This window comes from Vulpes vulpes, chromosome 4 (genome assembly GCF_048418805.1).
Source record: "Vulpes vulpes isolate BD-2025 chromosome 4, VulVul3, whole genome shotgun sequence".
Classification (NCBI taxonomy): domain Eukaryota; kingdom Metazoa; phylum Chordata; class Mammalia; order Carnivora; family Canidae; genus Vulpes; species Vulpes vulpes.
This window is the reverse complement of record NC_132783.1, coordinates 83,288,495-83,308,870: the sequence shown is the minus strand read 5'-3', so window position 1 is coordinate 83,308,870 and position 20,376 is coordinate 83,288,495. Positions and strand designations below refer to the sequence as shown.

General features: G+C 35.1%; 1 protein-coding gene across 5 annotated transcripts in view; it reads left to right on the top strand.

Moving 5' to 3' along the window:
- The window catches only part of P4HA1 (prolyl 4-hydroxylase subunit alpha 1), a 77,270-nt gene that overhangs the window by 24,846 nt on the left and 32,048 nt on the right, over positions 1 to 20,376 (top strand). For 3 of the 5 annotated variants that reach the window (XM_072754998.1, XM_072755000.1, XM_072755002.1), the window contains 4 exons: positions 9,989 to 10,228; positions 12,795 to 12,991; positions 14,704 to 14,880; positions 17,450 to 17,520. In XM_072754998.1, coding sequence (XP_072611099.1) covers positions 9,989 to 10,228; positions 12,795 to 12,991; positions 14,704 to 14,880; positions 17,450 to 17,520 — 685 coding nt within the window. Of the gene's footprint in view, positions 1 to 9,988; positions 10,229 to 12,794; positions 12,992 to 14,703; positions 14,881 to 17,449; positions 17,521 to 18,557; positions 18,629 to 20,376 lie in introns of all 5 variants that reach the window. The other 2 variants (XM_072754999.1, XM_072755001.1) reach the window with 1 other exon arrangement.

The window sequence follows — 20,376 nt, the reverse complement described above, 5'->3', positions numbered from 1 at the left end:
TTTTAATAGCTGCTGAATTCTTTTTGCCAATCCTTGAGGGTTTTTCATCAATATTTATAAGGGATACTTTTCTGTACTTTTCTTGTAGAATCTTTGGATTTGGTGTAAGGGTAATGCTGGCCTCATAGAATGAAATAGGAAGCATTCCTGTTCAGTTTTTTGGAAAAATTTGAGGATTGGTGTTCTTTAAATGTTGGATAGAATTCTCCAGTGAAGCCTTCAGATCCAGGGCTTTTCTTTGTCAGGAAACTTTTGATTATCAAATTAGTCTCCTTACCATTTAGTTACAGGCCTATTCAGGTTTTCTGTTTCTTAGTCTTGGTAGGCTTTTTGTTTCTAGGAATTTGCCCATTTTATCTAGGTTATCTAATTTGTTGGTGTATATTTTTCATAGTACTCTGTTATAATCCTTTAAATTTCTGTAGAATTAGTAGTCCTATCCTTTCATTTTTTATTTTAGTAATTTGGATCTCCTCTTTTTTCTTAGTCCATGTACCTAAAGGATGATCAATTTTGTTGATTTTTTTCTAAGGACCAACTTTTGGTTTCATTAATTTTTTCTCTCTCTTTTTTTTTTTTTTTTTAAAGTATTCTACTTAATTTACCTGTGATATTTCCTTCTGTTAGCTTTGGGTTTAGTTTGTTCTTGTTTTTCTAGTTTCTTAAGTGGTAAAGTTAGGTTGTTGATTTGAGATCCTTCTAGCTTTTTAATGTAAGCATTTACATTACATCCCTTTACATTGCTTTCACTGTGTCCTCTAAGTTTTGGTATTTTGTTTGTTTTAACTTGTTTTTAAGTGTTTTCTATGATTTCTTTTTTGTTTCATTGGTTGTTTAAGAGTGTGTTGTTTCATCTCCACAAATTTAAAAATTTGCTAATCTTACTTTGTGGTACTGATACCTGACTTCTCACAATTGTTTACTTTTTGCTTTCTCACTTTTTCTACGAGTATGTGGCTTGCTATCATTACTATCTCCTTGTCAGCTGAAGAAATAAAATATGTTACCCCTGTCTTCATATTGAAATTGATTTCCTCAGTAAGAATATAGAATGGAATGAGTAACTTGTTAAGATGTTTCTGGCTCATCTCTCTTTATTTGGGGGTGAATATCAAGTGGGATTGCTAACCACGGTACAACAATATTAAATAATAATAAATAAAATTTCCATTAAACTGGTACATAATTCCATTATTTTCTATTTCTACTAATAGTATACAGTTCTATAGTATAACTGTTATACTATAACTATAACTATAGTATAACTTATAACTATAACTTATAAGTTATAACTTATAACTATAGTATAACTGTTATACTATAGTATAACAGTTCTGATAAGATCATAACCATATCTTTTAAACAATATATTCTGTATATCTTCAACTTTTTCACTCAATTTTTTGAGTAAATTCATCAAACTGCTGTATTATATGAAGAATTGGTTTATTCATTCTCTTATGCATGGATGGGCATTTTGGTTATCCAGTTTTTTGCTATATCAAAGTTTCTTTTTTTTTTTTATGTCAAAGTTTCAGTAAACATCCTTGTTTATGTATTCTTTTGCTCATGTATACACATGCAAATGTTTCCTTGGGATATAAGAAGTTAGGGTATATGCTTTGTCAGCTTTACCAAATGTGGCCAGATTATTCTCCAGAGCAGATGCACCTATTTATATTATCACCAGCAAATTCCCATTTCTTCATATACTTCATAATCCTTGGTTTTGTCAGGCTTAAAATTGTAGCAGTTTCTTTATTTTTTATTTTTTATTTTTTTTTAAACTGTAGCAGTTTAGATGTGAAACAATGGGAGTGAGAGTTGAGGGGGAAGGATATTTGTTTTTTCAATTGTTTCAAAACAAAAAAGTCAGAGAAATTTTATTTCAGTGGATGTATGTTGATGCCATGTTACTCCTTGATTAATTTTGTCTAATTCTTCCTTTTTGGGCCTATCTTTTGAAATGCTTTGTTGATATTTTAATTTTAAGATTTATTTATTTATTTGTGAGAGAGCGAGCCTGAGGCTGAGGGGCAGAGGGAAAGGGAGAGAGAATCTCAAGCAGACTCTGAGTTTAGTGTGGAGTCCGATGGGGCTCAATCCCATGACACTAAGATCACAATCTGAGTGGAAACCAAGAGTCAACCACTTAACTGACAGCACCACCCAGGCACCCCTGCATGTACTTTTTAATTTCCTCTTTTATTTCCTGGTTGACCAATTCTTGTTTAGTAGCATGTTATTTAACCTCCATGTATTTGTGGACTTTTCAGATTGTGTGTGTGTGTGTGTGCGTGTGTGTGTGTGTGTGTGTGGTTGACTTCTAGTCTTACAGTGTTGTGGTTAGCCGTTGGTTAAGTGTCTGCCTTTGGCTGTGGTCATGATCCCAAGGTCCTGGGATCAAGCACTGCATTGGGTTCTCTGCTCAGTGGAAGCCTGCTTCTCCCTTCACCCTTCTCCCAGTTTGTGCTTTCTCTCTCAAATAAATAAGTCTTAAAAAAAAAAAAAACTCCAAAAAACAGCATTGTGGTCAGAAAAGATGTATGCTATGATTTCGATCTTTTTTAATTTCTTGAGGCTTGTTTTGTAGCCTAATATGTGATCTATTCTGGAGAATGTTCATGTGCACTTGAATATGTAGTCTGCTGTTTTAGAATGGAATGTTGTGAATATATCTGTTAAATCCATCTGGTGCAGTGTGTCATTCAAGGCCAGTGTTCTTTCTTGATTGTCTTTTTAGATGATCTGTCCATCAATGTTTGTGGGGTGTTAAAGTCCCTACTATTATTGTATTATTATCAATTAGTTCCCTTATATTTGTTATTAACTGTTTTATGTATTTGGGTGCTCCCATATTGGATGCATAAATATTTACAATTGTTAGATCTTATTGTTGTATTATCTCCCTGATTATTATATAGTGCCCTTCTTTGTCTCTTGTAACCATCTTTGTTCTAAAGTCTAGTTTGTCTGATATAAGTATTGCTACTCTGGCTTTCTTTTGACATTCATTTGCATGGTAACTGTTTCTCCATCCCCTCACTTTCAATCTGTGGGTGTCTTTAGGTCTAAAATGAGTCTCTTGTAGGCAGCATATAGATGGGTCTTGTTTTTTTATACATTCTGTCACCTTATGTTTTTGATTGGAGCATTTGGTCCATTTACATCCAAAGCAATTACCTATAGATATGTACTTATTGCCATTTTATTTCTTGTTTTGTCATTGTTTCTGAAGATTTTTCTCTGATCCTTTCTTATCTTTCTTTCATGGTTTGCTGGGTTTTGTTTTTTTAGTGATATATTTGGATTTCTTTGTCTTTATTCTTTGCATATTCATTAGTGGTTTTTGGTTTGTGGTTACCATTAGGTTTGTATATAACCTCTGCTACATGCAGCAGTCTTTATTAAGATGATGGTCATTTAAGTTCGAACTTCTTCCTTATTCTCTTCCCTGTGTTTTGGGTATATGGTATCATATACCTTTTATTTTGTGAGTTCCTTGACTGATTTTTTTTTTACAGAAATACTAATTTTTACTGCTTTTGTGTTTCCTACCTTTATACTGTCACTTTTAGTCTCCCTTTTCCACTCACCGTCCCTTTAATATTTCTGGAAGGGCTGGGTCAGTGGTCATGAACTCCTTTATTTTTTGTTTGTCTGGGAAACTCTCTCTCTCCTTCTATTATGAATGATAGCCTTGCTGGATGTCTTCTTGGCTGCAGGTTTTTCCCATTCAGCACTTTGAATATATCATGCCACTCCTTTCTGGTTTGGAAAATACCTGCTGAAAAATCTGCTCATAGCCTTATGGGATTTTCTTTGTATGTAACTCTCTTCTTCTGTCTTGCTGGTTTTAATATTTTTTCTTTATTACTATATTTTGTCATTTTAATTACAATATGTCTTACTATGGATCTGCTTTTGTTGATTTTGTTAGGCATTTGCCTAAATCTGGATATCTGTTTCATTTGCCTAAATCTGGATATCTCTTTCCTTCCCCAGATTAGGGAAATTTTCAGTTACTATTTCTTAAAAAACCCTCTGCTCCCTTTTCTCTCTCTACCTCTGGTGCTCATATAATACAGATGTTCTTATATTTGATGGAGTCACTGAGTTCCCTAAGTCTCTTCTTGTTTTGCATAGTTTTTCTTTCTCTCTTTTGTTCAGCTTGATGACATTCCATTACTCTGTCTTCTAGGTCATTAATTTTTTCCTCTCTTCTAGCCTGCTGTTCATTGCATTAACTGAGTTTCTCATTTCATTTATTGAGCCCTTTATCACTGCTGTTATTCCTTATTTCTGTGTTAATAGTCTCACTGATGTCTTCCACTCTCTTCTCAAGTCCAGTGAGCATCCTTATGATCATTGCATTAAATTCTACATCAGGCATATTACTCATATTTATTTCACTTAGATTTCTAGCCATGACTTTGTCTTGTTCTTTCATTAGGGACAAATTCTCTGTCTTTGCATTTTGTCTAAGTCCCTGTGCTTATTTCTGTGTTGGGAAGTCAGCTACATCTCTTATTTTTATGGTAATGACTCTATGAAGGAGAGATTCTATTGTCCCCTGTAGTAGTATCTTCTGTTCCCCAGGTCCTGGTGCTCCCAGGTGTGTCTGCATTGTGGGCTGCATGTGCTCTGCTATTGTGTTCTGGCTACTTTATTCTCTATGCCAGTCATCTGCAGAGGGTCTCTTTGCCTGTTGTCAGCAGTGTATAGTCCTTGGCCTGAATGTGGTGAGTTTTAACTAGGTATGCTCTGGTCTGCTTGTAAAATGAGACCTGTCCCTGGCCATCACCAGAACTGAGGCCTCACAAACTCCAAGGTTAGGAGATGTGATGTTTTCAGGGATTTGAGCTGATCTTCTGTAACTGGAGCAAGTGTGACTGGGAAGGACAGTTCTTCCGGAGCGCTGAGGTGTAAGCAAGTTAGGTTCAAATACCAGCAGTGAGCTGGTTCCTGTAGGTAGCTCTGTGTTTATGCTGAGGGGCATGGGAGGGAAATGGCATATGCCAGTTCCTTTGATCCCAGATGGGGTCTCTTCAAGAATGCTGCTTCTCTGGGACATGCTCCAAGATGAGCAACTAACCTCCTGACAGTGTTCCCCAGGTGTTCTTCAGATTGCTGTTTCAGTGCTGTATGTACAGAGGCTTTTGCCTTGCCTGTTCTCCAAAAACAGCCCCAATGTCCTCTGAGCTCTCCCAGAGTCCAGCACACTAGGCTTTAAACTCGGCAGGTTGCAATAACTCACAAAATTCAGGCCCTCTTGCTTTCCAATTCAGTTGTTATGGGGATTCCTTTTTCCTATGTGCTCCCTGTGTGCTAGTTTGTCTCTTGCCCTTCTCTGATAGCACAGCTTCCACCCTACCATGGTGGCCATGATCCCTTTCTTTCCATGCTTCCTACCTTCTTTGATGTGGCCTCTTGTCTACCTTTAGTTGTGGAGTTTGTTCTGCCAGTCTTCAGATTGATTTCGGGGGTATTTAGGATGATTTGATAGTTATCTAGTTGTATTCATGGGACGAGATGAGCCTAGGGTCCTCCTCCTCCTCCACCACCATCTTGACCATCCTGATTCTTAGAACTATATGTTCAAAGGGAAATGTCAGGTAAGTATTATTTATTTTTTATTATCTAAATTTTATTATTTTTTCACATATTTGTCATTTTCTTTTTTGTTAGTGTCAAAAAGGGTATTTTGTGATTTCCTTTATAAAGCATAGAAAGAACTCCATGGGACATGACTTTCTCCTTCTTAATGTTGCTTATAAGATTTCTTATTATGGAAAATATAAAAAAAATAAAAGTAGTGACATAATGAGTTTCCATGTATTCATTACACAGCTTCAAAAGTTTTTAACACTTTGCCATTCTTGTTTCTCTGTTCCCTCTATCCCCTGCTTTTAGTTGTTTTTACTGAACCATTTTTTAATTAATTAATTAATTAATTATTTTTTTACTGAACCATTTTATTTTTTATTTTTAAAAAAAATTTTTTTAAAATTTTTATTTATTTATGATAGTCACAGAGAGAGAGAGAGAGAGGCAGAGACACAGGCGGAGGAAGAAGCAGGCTCCATGCACCGGGAGCCCGACGTGGGATTCGATCCCGGGTCTCCAGGATCGCGCCCTGGGCCAAAGGCAGGCGCCAAACCGCTGCGCCACCCAGGGATCCCTTTACTGAACCATTTTAAAAGCAAATCCTGTACATAATGTCATTTTATACACAAATAATTAAATATGCGTATCTAACTGATCAATAAAGTATTTTTTATTTTTATTTATTTTTATTTATTTTTTTTATTTTTTATTTTTTTTAAAGATTTTATTTATTTATTCATGATAGTCACACACAGAGAGAGAGAGAGGCAGAGACACAGGCAGAGGGAGAAGCAGGCTCCAGGCACCGGGAGCCCGACGTGGGATTCGATCCCGGGTCTCCAGGATCGCGCCCTGGGCCAAAGGCAGGCGCCAAACCGCTGCGCCACCCAGGGATCCCCTATTTTTATTTTTTAAAGATTTTATTTATTTATTCATGAGAGACACACAGAGAGAAAGAGAGGCAGAGACACAGGCAGAGAGAGCAGCAGGCTCCATGCAGGGAGCCTGATGTGGGACTCGATCCTGGGTCTCCAGGATCACACTCTGGGCTGAAGGCAGTGCTAAACTGCTGAGCCACCCAGGCTGCCCAATAAGGTTTTTTTTTTAAATAATATAATTACTTACTATTATCCAACCTAACAAAGTGACAGTATTTCCTTAATACAATTTAATACCCAGTCAATCCTCAGTTTCTCTGGTGATCTCAGAGATACCTTTTAACAGTTGTGCATTTTGGTTATATCTCTTAAATCTGTTTTATTCTTCTCTCTTCCTTTCCTTTTCCCCCCAGTCCATTGATTAAGTTGGAAAAACCTGGTTATATGCATTGTAGAATGTACATTTTAGAATTGCCTGATTTTTTTCTTTTGTATTAATTTGTTCCTCTAAAAAAAAAAAAAAATTTGTTCCTCTAACTTCTGTGTTTCCTATAAACTATTAGAGCTTGAGTCTCAATTAGATTCAGGTTTTGTAATTAACTCCATAGGTGGCGCTCTGAACTTTTATTGAATTACAAACCAGCCACCTAACATCTCATCACTCTTTTTGTGATAGTGATTGATGGTAGCTTCGGTGGTGGGAGACTGCTAAGTCCCTATGAAGTTTTCCATGAATTTCTTCTTCTTCTTCTTCTTTTTTTTTTTTTTTTTTTTTTAAAGATTGTATTTATTCATGATAGTAGACACACAGAGAGAGAGAGACATAGGCCGAGGGAAAGCAGGCTCCTCACAGGGATCCCGACGTGGGACTGGATCCTGGACCTCGGGATCACGCCCTAAGCCGGAAGGGTGTGCCGCTCCACTGCTGAACCACCCAGGGGTCCCTCCATGAGTGTCATCTAATTGTTGTGGCAGTCTTTGATGATCATGGCCCAGAACTATTTCATTAGGGGTTGAAAAATAGTGATTTTATTATCTTATTCCTTCTGCTTTATTAGCTGTAATTCTATTAGTAGAAACTTTCTTTCAGGAACCATTTGGTTACCCTGAAATAGTTTATATATGAAGGGCAAGATAAATTTATTTTTCTTATATTGATTTTCAGAGTAACGAGTTGTTTTTCTTATATCAGTTTTCAGAGTAATGAGTTGATGATGTAATAACTTCTAGTAGTGACCAGTGATTTTGATCTGAAATATCACTATAAACTCATGGATTTTTATATATTTTTATATTTCTATTATATTATTCATTTGATGCCCAGTTATCCTGTTTGAGGCCAGTGGGACTCTCTTTAGATTGGCTAATTTGTTTTTTTGTGATGATCCTATTATTCTTTGCTAGCAAGGAAATTTAATTTTTTGGCACAGTTTTTCCAAGCTTATATTATAAATTTCTACCCAAAGCAGGGAGAATCAGACCTTGCATAGTTCATGAACCTTGATCCTTTTTAATGGGGAATGACATTTAGGGAGTAGAGTGTAGCTAGGTTCTAGGGATGTCTATTGCTAGAAGTTTGTCATTGATTCTAGGTCTTTTCAACAGACAGAGGTAGGAAATATATGAGTTCATGTTGTTAGTTCCAATTCAAATACAAGATTATAGGGTTTATATACTTCTATCTCTTTTGTGTTGAGACTCTTGGTACCAGGGTCCCTGGGTGGCTCAGTGGTTGACCACCTGCCTTCAGCCCAGGGCATGATCCTGGAGTCCTGGGATTGAATCCCACATCGGGCTCCCTGGGGGAGCCTGCTTCTCCCTCTGCCTATGTCTCTGCCTCTTCTCTCTCTCTCTCTCATTCTCTGTGTCTCTCATGAATAAATAAATAAAATATATTAAAAAAATTAAAAGAGGGGATCCCAGGGTGGCTCAGCAGTTTAGCGCCTGCCTTCGGCCCAGGGCATGATCCCGGAGTTCCGGGATTGAGTCCCGCGTCGGGCTCCCTGCATGGAGCCTGCTTGTCCCTCTGCCTGTGTCTCTGCCTCTCTCTCTCTCTCTCTCTCTCTCTCTGTGACTATCATAAATAAATAAATACAAATTTTAAAAAAATTCACATATAAGTATGTGAAAAGATGCTCAGCATCATCATTAGGGAAATACAAATCAGAATCGTAATGAAACAACTACTTTATACCCAATAGAATGGCTATAATCAAAACAAATGGACAACAAGTATTAGGATGTGAAGAAGTTGGAAACTTCATATATTGCCGGTGGGATTGTAAAATGATGTAGGTATTTGGAGAATAGTTTGGCAGTTCCTGAAAATTTTAAAGCATGGAGTTGTCATGGGACCTAGCAAGTCCACTGCTAGATATAAGAGTAATGGAAACAAATGTTCATGGAGAAACTTGCACATGAATGTACATAGCAGCATTATTCATTAAGGCCAAAAAAACTAGAAATAACTCAAATGTCCATCAACTGATAAACAAAATATAGTCTTTCCATACAGGGGACTACTTTTTGGCAATAAAAGAGATTTTGCAACATGAATGAATCTGGAAAACGTTATGCTGAGTTGATAGATGCAGTCACAGAAGACCCTGTGTTGCATGATTGCATTTATATGAAATAACCAGAATAGGCAAATCTATAGATCCAGAAAGTAGATGAGTGGTTGTTTAGAGCTGGGGCAAGGAGGGGGAGATAATGAGTAGTGACTGCTGATGGGTACAGGGTTTCTTTTTGGGGTAATGAAAATGTTTTATTTTTATTTTTTTTAAAGATTTTTTAAATTTATTTAATCATGAGAGACACACAGAGGCAGAGACACAGGCAGAAGGAGAAGCAAGCCCCATGCAGGGAGCCGGATGCGGGACTGGATCCCAGGTCTCCAGGATCACGCCCTGGGCCAAAGGTGGTGCTAAACTGCTGAGCCACCCGGGCTGCCCAATGAAAATGTTTTAAAATGAGATTGCAGTATTGGTTGCACAACTCCGAATATACTAAAGACTATTGTATTCTTTAAATGGGTGAACTTTAAAAAAAAAAAAATAATAAATAAATAAATAAATGGGTGAACTTTATGGTATGTAAATCATACATCATTAATGGTGTTGAAAAGGGAAGGAACCAATCAATTTATAGGTCTGCTTCTCTTCCTGTCCATTCATTTTTGCCCAAATTGTTGGTTAGGAGTAAGATGTATGTCCTATGGGGATTCCTGCTGTGGTAAAAAACTGCGTGCTTCAACTTAATTGATGTTTCATTTTGGCGTGATGGCTGATAATTAAAGTCTTGAGTTTTCTGGGTACACGGCCCTAATGTAATTTTTACCATGTTTCATTCCCCTTTAGATTGTCCTTTGTTCATAAACTTAGGATAATTCTTGATTTCCTACCTCAGAAGGTTGTTATAAAGTTCAAATGAAAGTGAGATAGCACTTTGAAAGCTGTATACTCCTAAATATTTCTGAAGTTCTCTTTCTTTTCTTTCCATAGGAGTAAAACACAAATCTTTTCTAACAGTTGAAGACTGTTTTGAGTTGGGCAAAGTGGCCTATACAGAAGCAGATTATTACCATACAGAACTGTGGATGGAACAAGCACTAAGGCAGCTGGATGATGGCGAGGTCTCTACCATTGATAAAGTCTCTGTTCTAGATTATTTGAGTTATGCGGTATACCAGCAGGGAGACCTGGATAAGGCACTTTTGCTCACAAAGAAGCTTCTTGAACTTGGTATGTTAATTTGGTCTGATTCAAGATTTTGTGCATATATAATTCTGATATATGTATATGTGTTTTGTCTTCTACAATGATAAATATATATATATAATTCTGATATATGTAATTCTGATATATGTCTGTGTTTTGTCTTCTACAATGATAAATATATATACATATATAATTCTGATATATGTGTAATTCTGATAAGTAATTCATCATATAGCTTTGGTACTTTTTCTTTTTCAAGTCTTTATTTAAATTCTAGTTAGTCAACACACAGTGCAATATTAGCTTCAGGTGTACACTTTAGTGGTTCATTACCTACACACAACACCCGGTGCTCACCACAAGAGCCCTCCTCAGTTCCCATCACCTGTAACTCATCCTCTACCCACCTTGCCTTCAGTAACCATCAGTTTGTTCTCTATAGTTAAGAGTCTGTTTCTTGGTTTGCCTCTTTTTTTTCTCCTCTATGTTCATTTGTTTTCTTTCTTAAATTCTTAAATGAGTAAAATCATATGGCACTTGTCTTTCTCCGACCTACTTACTTCACTTAGTATCATACTCTCTGATAGCTCCATAAGTGTCATTACAAATGGTAAGACTTCATTCTTTTTTATGGCTAAGTATTATCCGTTTGGTAGTTTTGTTGTAAGTCAAGAGTCTTTTAGACGAATTTTATCTTCTATAAATGAATTTATATGAATTTATGAAATGAATTTATAGAATTTTATCTTCTATATCTTCTTTCATTTTTCTCAGCTAATGGTGCTATGACAGTGGCTATGTTTTTCTGCTGTGTACTCTTCAGGAACTTCAAAATTGGACCTAACCTAGCTAACTTAGTTAAAAATGTTTACTTACCATGTTGTCATATTAAATATTAACCAGTTTCCTTTGAAGAATTTTTTTGTTTTATTGCATTTCATATTTAAAAATAGTGATTTGAAATAGACTGAAAATATATTTGGTTGTCATATTCAAATGTTAGATAATGTGATATCCTATGAGGATTTTATCACTAGTATTTTGAACTCATTTCTCTTAAGTATGAACGAGGGACTGTGCATCAGAATTACTTGGATACATATTAGAAATGAAAAATTCCCTGATCTCGACCCAAGACCTACTAAGTCAGAATCTCTGGAGGTAGAGTTGTATGCTAATAAGTTCAGGTGGCCTTTGGTATATAATGAAGCTTTAAAACTTTTTAAAAATTAATTATTTTCTGAACAGGTTAATATGTGTATGTCAGAAGAGTCAAACCATTTAAAAGGATTGGTCATCTGAAAATGAACTTCTGACAGGTTATTTCTTGGTCAGGTGAATTAATAAATTAAGATATTAGTTTAAGTATCCTTTTTTTCAGTATTTTTTAGAGATTTTCTTTCCCCTCCTGACTTAGAGTCATTATAGGAAATTTTTAAAAATAGAAAAAGATATGGAAGAGTCATCCATAAGCCAGTCATTGAAAGATACTGACAAATTTTGTTTCCTTGTAGTATATACTGCCTTCCCTGTGCATATACACTTCTTTCTTTCTTTAACAAAATTAAGATCATACTGTATATCTCAACATATATTGTGAGGAGTTTCTCAAACACAATGTTTTACAAATCTAATGCTAGATTTCCTAGACAGTTAATCTCACAAGTGAAGTTTCTATGTATTGTTCCTTTTTTATTTGGGTCGGTGGGTGGGTGGTGGTGGTGGTTTGGGTTTTTTTTTTCTCCTGGATGGGTGGAGTAGTCCTCTTTTCCCCTGCTAAAAGATAGTTTTAAATGATGACTAGCTATTCAGAGGCAGTTAGTGGATTCTGGTTATTTGAAAATTATATCTTTAAGTTTCTCTTTTTCCATCTCACTTAGAATTTTGGGACTGAAATTCACTCAGCCCTCGGAAGTAGGCTATGTTCTGCATTTATAGTGTATCTGTGGTGAATGTTGCTTTTGAATTGTACGCTGTCTTCCCCATGATGATTACATTTCAGTCTCAGAAAAATCTTTTCCATTGCTTAAAATAAGTAGAATGAGTAATATTTTAGAATTTATTTGGCATGAAATTGATCATAATTTATTTGGCGGATTAGTAAGTTCCAAAGTAGAATATTTGCTACTTTGAAATAAATGGCTGCTTCCTTCTCCAGAACTCTTTTTGTATATGGTGACTGTATGTGATTTACTTGGGGCAGTACTGATTTTATATACTGTGTCGGTATGATAATTTTTTAAAAGATTTTATTTATTTATTTTAGAGTGAGAGGGCGAGCATTCACAAGTGATGGGCTTTGGGGGGGTAGGAAGGAAAGAATCTCAAGCAGACTCTGTGCTGAAATGTGGTGTCAGAGGTAGGGCTCATCCCATGGCCCCAAATCAAGCCCAAACTGCAACCAGGAGTTGGTTGCTTAATTGACTGAGCCACTCAGGCACCTCTAGCTAAAATTTTTATTAGTGCCTCCTTTCACTCTCAAAGTATCTCAGATAGGAAGGTAAATTATGTGGTCCTCTATTTTTATATTACTATATTCTGATGCTTGAATGACTAAACTTAACCATGGACATGTTTTCTTCCTTAATAGATCCTGAACACCAGAGAGCTAATGGTAACTTAAAATATTTTGAATATATAATGGCTAAAGAAAAAGATGCTAACAAATCTGCTTCAGATGACCAATCTGATCAGAAAACCACACTGAAGAAAAAAGGGGCCGCTGTGGATTACCTGCCAGAGAGACAGAAGTACGAAATGCTGTGCCGTGGGGAGGGTATCAAAATGGTAAAGTGGAAAAGCCAATTGTGTATGTGTATGAATGTGTGTGTGTTTGTACATAGTTCTAGAGAGAATCAGAGTTCTTTTATATTTAAGCATGTGTGATAAAAATTAGAATTAACTGCTTAAAATATTACAGTGCGCTAAATCACCTTATTGTGGATGTCGCACTTAATATGCTACGACTATTCATAAAATAATCTTATGATAAAACTTTGAATCATTATGCCATTTTGTAAATTTTTTGTAATATAACTCTTTGCATAGGCCAAAGAAGCTTATTTTTATAAGATGGAGGATCAGATAATTAAGGGGAGTGATAAGGTGGTTTTTAAACATATTTTAATGCAAAAGAGATTTCCACAGTCTTAAGCAGAAACAATATACTGTCTTAAACCATCCTATAAAACAAAGAACACATATATACAATAATCTCTTATGGTTTTGCTCCTAGTTGACCTTGACAGGATTGCTTAGTGAAATGTATTAGTCTATTTAGGAAATACTTAAAATGCAGAAAGTGTTTCAACAGATTTTGGCTTTCACATTTATTTTATTTTATTTTATTTTATTTTATTTTATTTTATTTTATTTATTTATTAATTATTATTTTTTAAGATTTTATTTATTCATGAGAATACACGGGGGGCGGGGGGGAGAGAGAGAGAGAGAGAGACAGAGACAGAGACAGAGACACAGGCAGAGGGAGAAGCAGGCTCCATGCAGGGAGCCTGATGTGGGATCATGCCCTGGGCTGAAGGCAGCGCTAAACCGCTGAGCCACCCAGGCTACCCCAGATATTTTTTTATTGCCCTTAATAACTCTTAAAGACAAGATCAAAATAGAACCATAGGTATAAAACAGAAGTCTGCTTAATTTGGCAGTTTGTAGATATGACATAACACATCAACACTGCCCAGAATCAAAGGATCATCTTTATTCTCAGAATAAATTCACCTCATTATTGTATCAAACACTTACAATAAATAAATCTTTAGATTTGACTCTCAGGTAAAGGAGAATAAGCATGCATCATTATTTGTCTTAGTATGTTAGCTAATAACTAAAAAAAAACTAATATTATTCCTACTTCATAGATGATATACTTGTTTAATCAAGTGAAGAATTAGCAATGGATAACTTATTTAGTTAATATAGAAAGCAAGGAACATTTATTCGTTTTGTTGATCACTCTATTTTTGATACCATCAAAAAAAACACTTGCCTTCTTTAATAACTTTCTTTTTTTCAAAATTAGTCATTTTCATCTTTGCTTTTTAAAACTATATTTATGGTGCAAGCATATAACTGGGAGATATTTAGGAAAACCAGGTTTTCTTGGTGAGCTTTTGTTTTATTTTTCCTTTTAGAAACTTTTTTTTCTGGAGGCTTCCCAGTTACTTTGTGAACTTTGGAGCAGTGCAGGTCATTCATTTCATATTTTCATAAATATTTCATTATTTCTTTCATATTTAAACACCTGAGACATGGGTTAAAAGTGAAACGCCTACCTTTTTTCTTATTTAAGGTCTAGCCTCTCTTCCAGAAAATAATCATTAATTAAACTTACAATCCTGAACATCCTAGATGATGCAAAATACTTGCAGAGTACTGTCTTTTGTATATTCTTTCATGATTATTGTTTCTTTTCTGCATAACAGCAAACATTAAAACTATTATTATTCTAACAGGTTTATCATTTTCTTAACTATGTTTAGACTCCCCGGAGACAGAAAAAACTCTTTTGTCGTTACCATGATGGAAACCGGAATCCGAAATTCATTCTGGCTCCAGCCAAACAGGAGGATGAGTGGGACAAGCCTCGTATTATTCGCTTCCATGATATTATTTCTGATGCAGAAATTGAAATTGTCAAAGATCTAGCAAAACCAAGGGTAAATAATTTTTTCTTTTTTCTCTCCGTTTACTCTGTGTATCAGTTTTGCCTTTGCAAGATTACAAAAATGGTAATTGATATGGCAATAACCCCACACAGATAGTTGTAGATATTGTTGTCACAACATAATGGAGTTGTTTTTTGTTTTTGTTTTTTTTTCATAATGGAGTTGTTAATAAGCTCTGTTTATACCAGTTCTTCCTCAGTTTGCTGTTAATACAAATAATACCCTGCAGCTGGGTTTTAGGCACTTAATTATGAAAGTCATAGATGAGATTTTTATTCACACTGATTTTATTCACAGATGTTTCCGCATCTTTCTAAAAAAGTTTTATATGTATTTTTGAACCCTTTAGTCTCATAGCCTAATCAAAGACTAACTTTCCTATATCTTCTATATTTTTATCTGAAAAAATTCTTTTTTTTTTAATCTGTAAGAATTCTTGAAGTATTTTTATTCCCCTTTGGGTACATTGTTACTGGAAGATATAATTGGGCACAAACATCATGCTAATTTGAAATAAGGACAGCATAGTTTTCTAAATTTAACTCAACATCATTTATCTTAAGGAAAACAATTTAAAAAATTTTTTAAATTTAAATTCAGTTTAACATACAGTGTATTACTAGTTTCAGAGATAGAATTTAGTGATTTATTAAGGGAAACAATGTAAACACAAACCCATAAACTTAGTGTTTAGCATAGAAATTCTTCTTTTAAGAGAATATGAGAAAGACTATGCTTTATACTCTTGCCTTTTTCCCCCATCACCTTGTTCTTTTTTTTTTTTTTCCATCACCTTGTTCTTAAAACCTATTTGATCTCATTGATAGTAAAATACAAACTGCCATCACTTTCATAAAGAGATTGTTAAATAAACACCAGGCATATTTGTGCTCTTACCAGGCATATATTGCTCAAAATATTGGCAAGTTTTTTCTGTAAAGGTGCAGGTAATAAATATATTTTAGGTTTTGCTGACCATACCATCTATCACAAGTATTCAAGTCTGCCATCGTGTGTAAAAGCAGCTATAGGAAATACATAAATGAATGTGGCTATATTTTAATAAAACTTCCAAAAATAGGTGGCAGGCTGTATTTAGCCCATGGGCCATAGTTTGCTGATCCTTACTGTAAAGGTTTAAGTATCTGGATATCTGTACTCAAAATAAATTTAAGGTCAGAATTTTTAAGTTTTACTATTACAAATTAGTACTTCTATCTTTCTTCCTTTCTTTTTCTTTTTTACATTTTAAGTGGAAAAGACTACTCTAATATGCATAGGTGCTGTCCAAGGGAATTCTTTTAAATATTTCAAACTGAGCACTACATCTGTTGCATCATATTTTGTCAGTATCTTTTCAGTTTCTATTTTAGATCATTCTTTGTGGTTTGTAAACCCAGTAAACCAAAATATCTTTGTAGAATTTTTATTAAGAATTCATTTCAGTTTAGAGGTCGAGTCTTATATCTCTGGATTTGGGGGCCTCAGTCTTCAAAGGAGATGCTCAGTTGGATTATTTTAATCAAAAATTTCAATGGCAATAAAAATTTTATATTCTTTTGTTAATCTGAGGATCATTTTTTTTTTTAGTTTAAAGTCATCTTGGTTGTCCTCCTTTCTTACTGTTTTTGTACATTTATGAGTTCTTTTTATCTGCCTTTCTGCTAAGTCCAAGATTATTTCACTGTATATGTGAAATATATGAGCAGATATGTTGAAGGAAGAAAAGATGGTCCTTGAAACAAAATTTTTTTTTTTTTTTTTTTTATGATAGTCACAGAGAGAGAGAAAGGCAGAGACACAGGCAGAGGGAGAGAAGCAGGCTCCGTGCACCGGGAGCCTGACGTGGGACTCGATCCTGGGTCTCCAGGATCGCGCCCTGGGCCAAAGGCAGGCGCCCAACCGCTGCGCCACCCAGGGATCCCATTGAAACAAATTTTGAACATTAATGTTTGTAAACAGTTCCATCACTAAAAACAAATTAAAATCAAAAGATTGACATGGATCATTAACTACAAATAGCCTTTTTTTTTAAAAAAGATTATTTATTCATAAGAGACAGAGAGAGAGTCAAAGACACAAGGCAGAGAAAGAAGCAGGCTCCATGCTGGGAGCCTGATGTGGGACTCGATCCCAGGACTCCAGGATCACGCCCTGGGCTGAAGGCAGGCACCAAACTGCTGAGCCACCCTTGGATCCCACAAATAGCCATTCTTATAATGATAAATTAGACTTCAAATTTTAGAAATTTCTCTTTCCTCACAGTCCTATTCTCCAACCGCTGAAAGAAATTTAGTTTTTAATCTCTTTTGTGTGTATACTCTCCATTCATGCAAAGCAAAAAAAACAAAACTTTAAAAATAACAAAAATATACAAAAAGCTAAAGAGCCAGCTGTCTTTCAAGGCTCAGCACAAGGTGACTGGAAGTCTATGGAGTTATTTTTTTCTTTTCATCCTCCTTTGTAAAAATCCCAGAATTCTAACTGGTTGGATAAATGTGATTCTTTTTTTTTTTTTTTTTGTTTTGTAATGCAACTATTTTGATGGTTGGCTTCACAGCTGAGGCGAGCCACCATTTCAAACCCAATAACAGGAGACTTGGAGACGGTACATTACAGAATTAGCAAAAGGTAAGAGATGTGTATGTTGCATATTTTGCCCTCTAATGAGTGTTTTGTACATCCTACAGGAATATTCATTTAAGGGAAGTAGGTCATTTTCAGTCTCCAGCTCAAGTCACCGCCTATTTATATACGCATGGATAAACTGCTTTGTGTTTCACAGGTCTTTCCCTTCAACTAGAAGTTCTGTTTTTAATCTTTAATTTGTCTGTTATTTTTAGGGAATTAATATGCTTTGCATCTCTCTTCAGGTCAGGAATCAAATCTCCAGGAAATGGCTTGATACTTGTTTTCTTTTTTCCTTTTTCTTGCAAAAGGGGAAAAAAAGAAAGAAAAAGAAGCAGCTTGATTAATATGGGAGTAGTCTTTGTTTATATAGTTTTCTCACATTCACAAATCCTGCAGTGAATTCACATCATTCTTCATGGTGATTATATTGGCCTTTGTTCATTCATCTTGTGAAATACCATTGTCATTTTGGAGTAATCTGAATTCCTCCTCTTGGAGTTATTTTAAAAAACTTGCTGACTTGAAAGTTGGCAATGGAAAGAACAGAGTTATGCTTCTGATCTCAGTCTTCCAACTACTAGTACTCATGAACTTACTTGTTTTACTTTGCCAGAGAGACTTAACAGTTTTATCTCAGTGAGAGTTTTAAAAAATAAATTTAAAGAGACTATTAACTATACTTTTGTCAAAAATACTTAAAGGACATTAAACTTCTAGGTCTGAGAAAGCTCCTGTGAAACCCAGTGCTATAAATCATTTACATACAGCTTTAAATCATTTTTTTTAAAAAAAAAGTGAAAGGACAATAAATCTACAACAAAAATATGTCAACCCATTTTTTCTTGATTTGGAAGTGGCTTTTCTTATTGCCACCTGTCTAAATGTTTTTGCTGATTTGAAACCATTACCTACCATCCAGACCAATCTGAACCTTTCCGATCACCTGTGGCTTGGCAAAACCAAACAAAACCAACCAAACAAAAGCCCAAAATTGCCTGCTACGTGAGTAAGTCCTTGTCCTTTCTCTTTTTTTGTAGCTGAGCCGAGCTACAGTACATGACCCTGAGACTGGAAAATTGACCACAGCACAGTACAGAGTATCTAAGAGGTAAGGGAGTAATGGAGAGAATTTTAGTCCTATTTGAACCATTTTCTTTCTTGAGAATCTAATTTTCATAAAACCCATCGTGTGGTTTCTAAGACCAAGACTTTAGGCATGACAATCATTCCTGAATTTTCATGATAGACTAAGACGACTAACCCCAGACATGGTTATGGGGCAGTTAATATAGATTTTCCAGAAGTAGCTTACTAGATTTCAGAATGCCTGCTGAAACTCCCCAGGCCCCATCTGAAACATGAAGTTGTGTTCCCATATTGAAGTAAGAGAAGTTCCCAAAGAACTTGGAGTTATGCTTCATAGAAACAAGGCCTAATTTGGCTTCTATAGTAAAGCAAAGATTTAAAAATCTCAGGGTCACCCCAATAGCTAACTGTAGGTATTGGAAAGTACATGCCTTGAAGGATTCCATGACAAATCCTTAAGTCAAATGATTTCAAATTATTTGCTTTTAACAGTGTTTACAGAGAATGTACTTAAGTTATTAGCTGATAGATCACTGAAATAATTTTGAACAGTAGATTCCTGTATAACTCATGTATACAACTTAGAAGGAGCCCACAGAATAAGTGACATTATTCCAACAGGAGCTCCTTTTCCATCTACTTATTTATGTAAAGGAAGTTTCTCAGCTCTCTTAGAAATAAGAATATTGAAAATAAAATAAGCTCCTTCTGTCTCATTAGAAATATCTTAACATATTTTCACTTTTTATATTGGATAATTGTTTAATCGCATTATTTAGAATAATGTATACTAATAATTGTAATCTCATTCCAGAAGACATTGTTTTTAACAATTATACCTTTAGGGTAATAGGAATTTATATTTTTATCAATTTATAAAATTTTGTTGTAGAGAAGTTTAATGTAATAAAAGACTTTTAGGCATATAAATATATTTCTGTAGGACAGGGCTTCTCAACCTCAGCACTATTGATGTTTTGGATCAGATAGTTCTTTGTTGTTTGGGGTTGTCACAGCTTTGTATGATGTTTAGCAGCATCTCTGGCACTCACTAGATGCCAGTAACACCCTTCATCCCAGTTGTGACAATCAGGATGTCTCCAAATATTGCCAGATGTCCCCTGGTAGGCAAAATTCCCACCACCACCCCCAGATTTAACCTCTTCACCCATGTTGAAAGCCACTACTCTAGGGTAAGAATGGAATGAAGATACAGTTCAAGGAAAAAAAAAAAGAATGATATAAAATTTCCCAAGTATTAAAAAAATACTTCATTCATGTCATTGTGGTATTTAGATTCCACTGGATATGTTAAAAAAAAATCATTTTTCAGTAATTACTATTTCAGTATGCCAGAATTAAATCCTTTGAAACTACTTGATGAAAAATTTTAGTTGTCAACTAAAAAAATGTGCAGAAACTAAGCATGTAGATTTTAGCAACTATTTTAGGAGTTAGAGGAACAAAAATTTTGAATATTAGTGCTATAAGTCATAGCAAAAGTACTATGAAGGCTGTACAGAATTCATTGTTTCCTTATTCTTTTTGGGCAAAGCTATATGTCCTTCTTATGGTAATAACCTTTAACATGGCCACACATATATCATGGCTTCCTAACTGTGTGCCCCATGCTACCTGCCCCCTGTCCCCAATTAGAAGATATGAAGAAAATTTAACTTCTATCATTTGAGTTTGATTTCAGGGTGACCAAGGATTTGCAGAAATTAATTTGGATAATGTTTTGATATGTGATTTATAATGCTTCTGTGC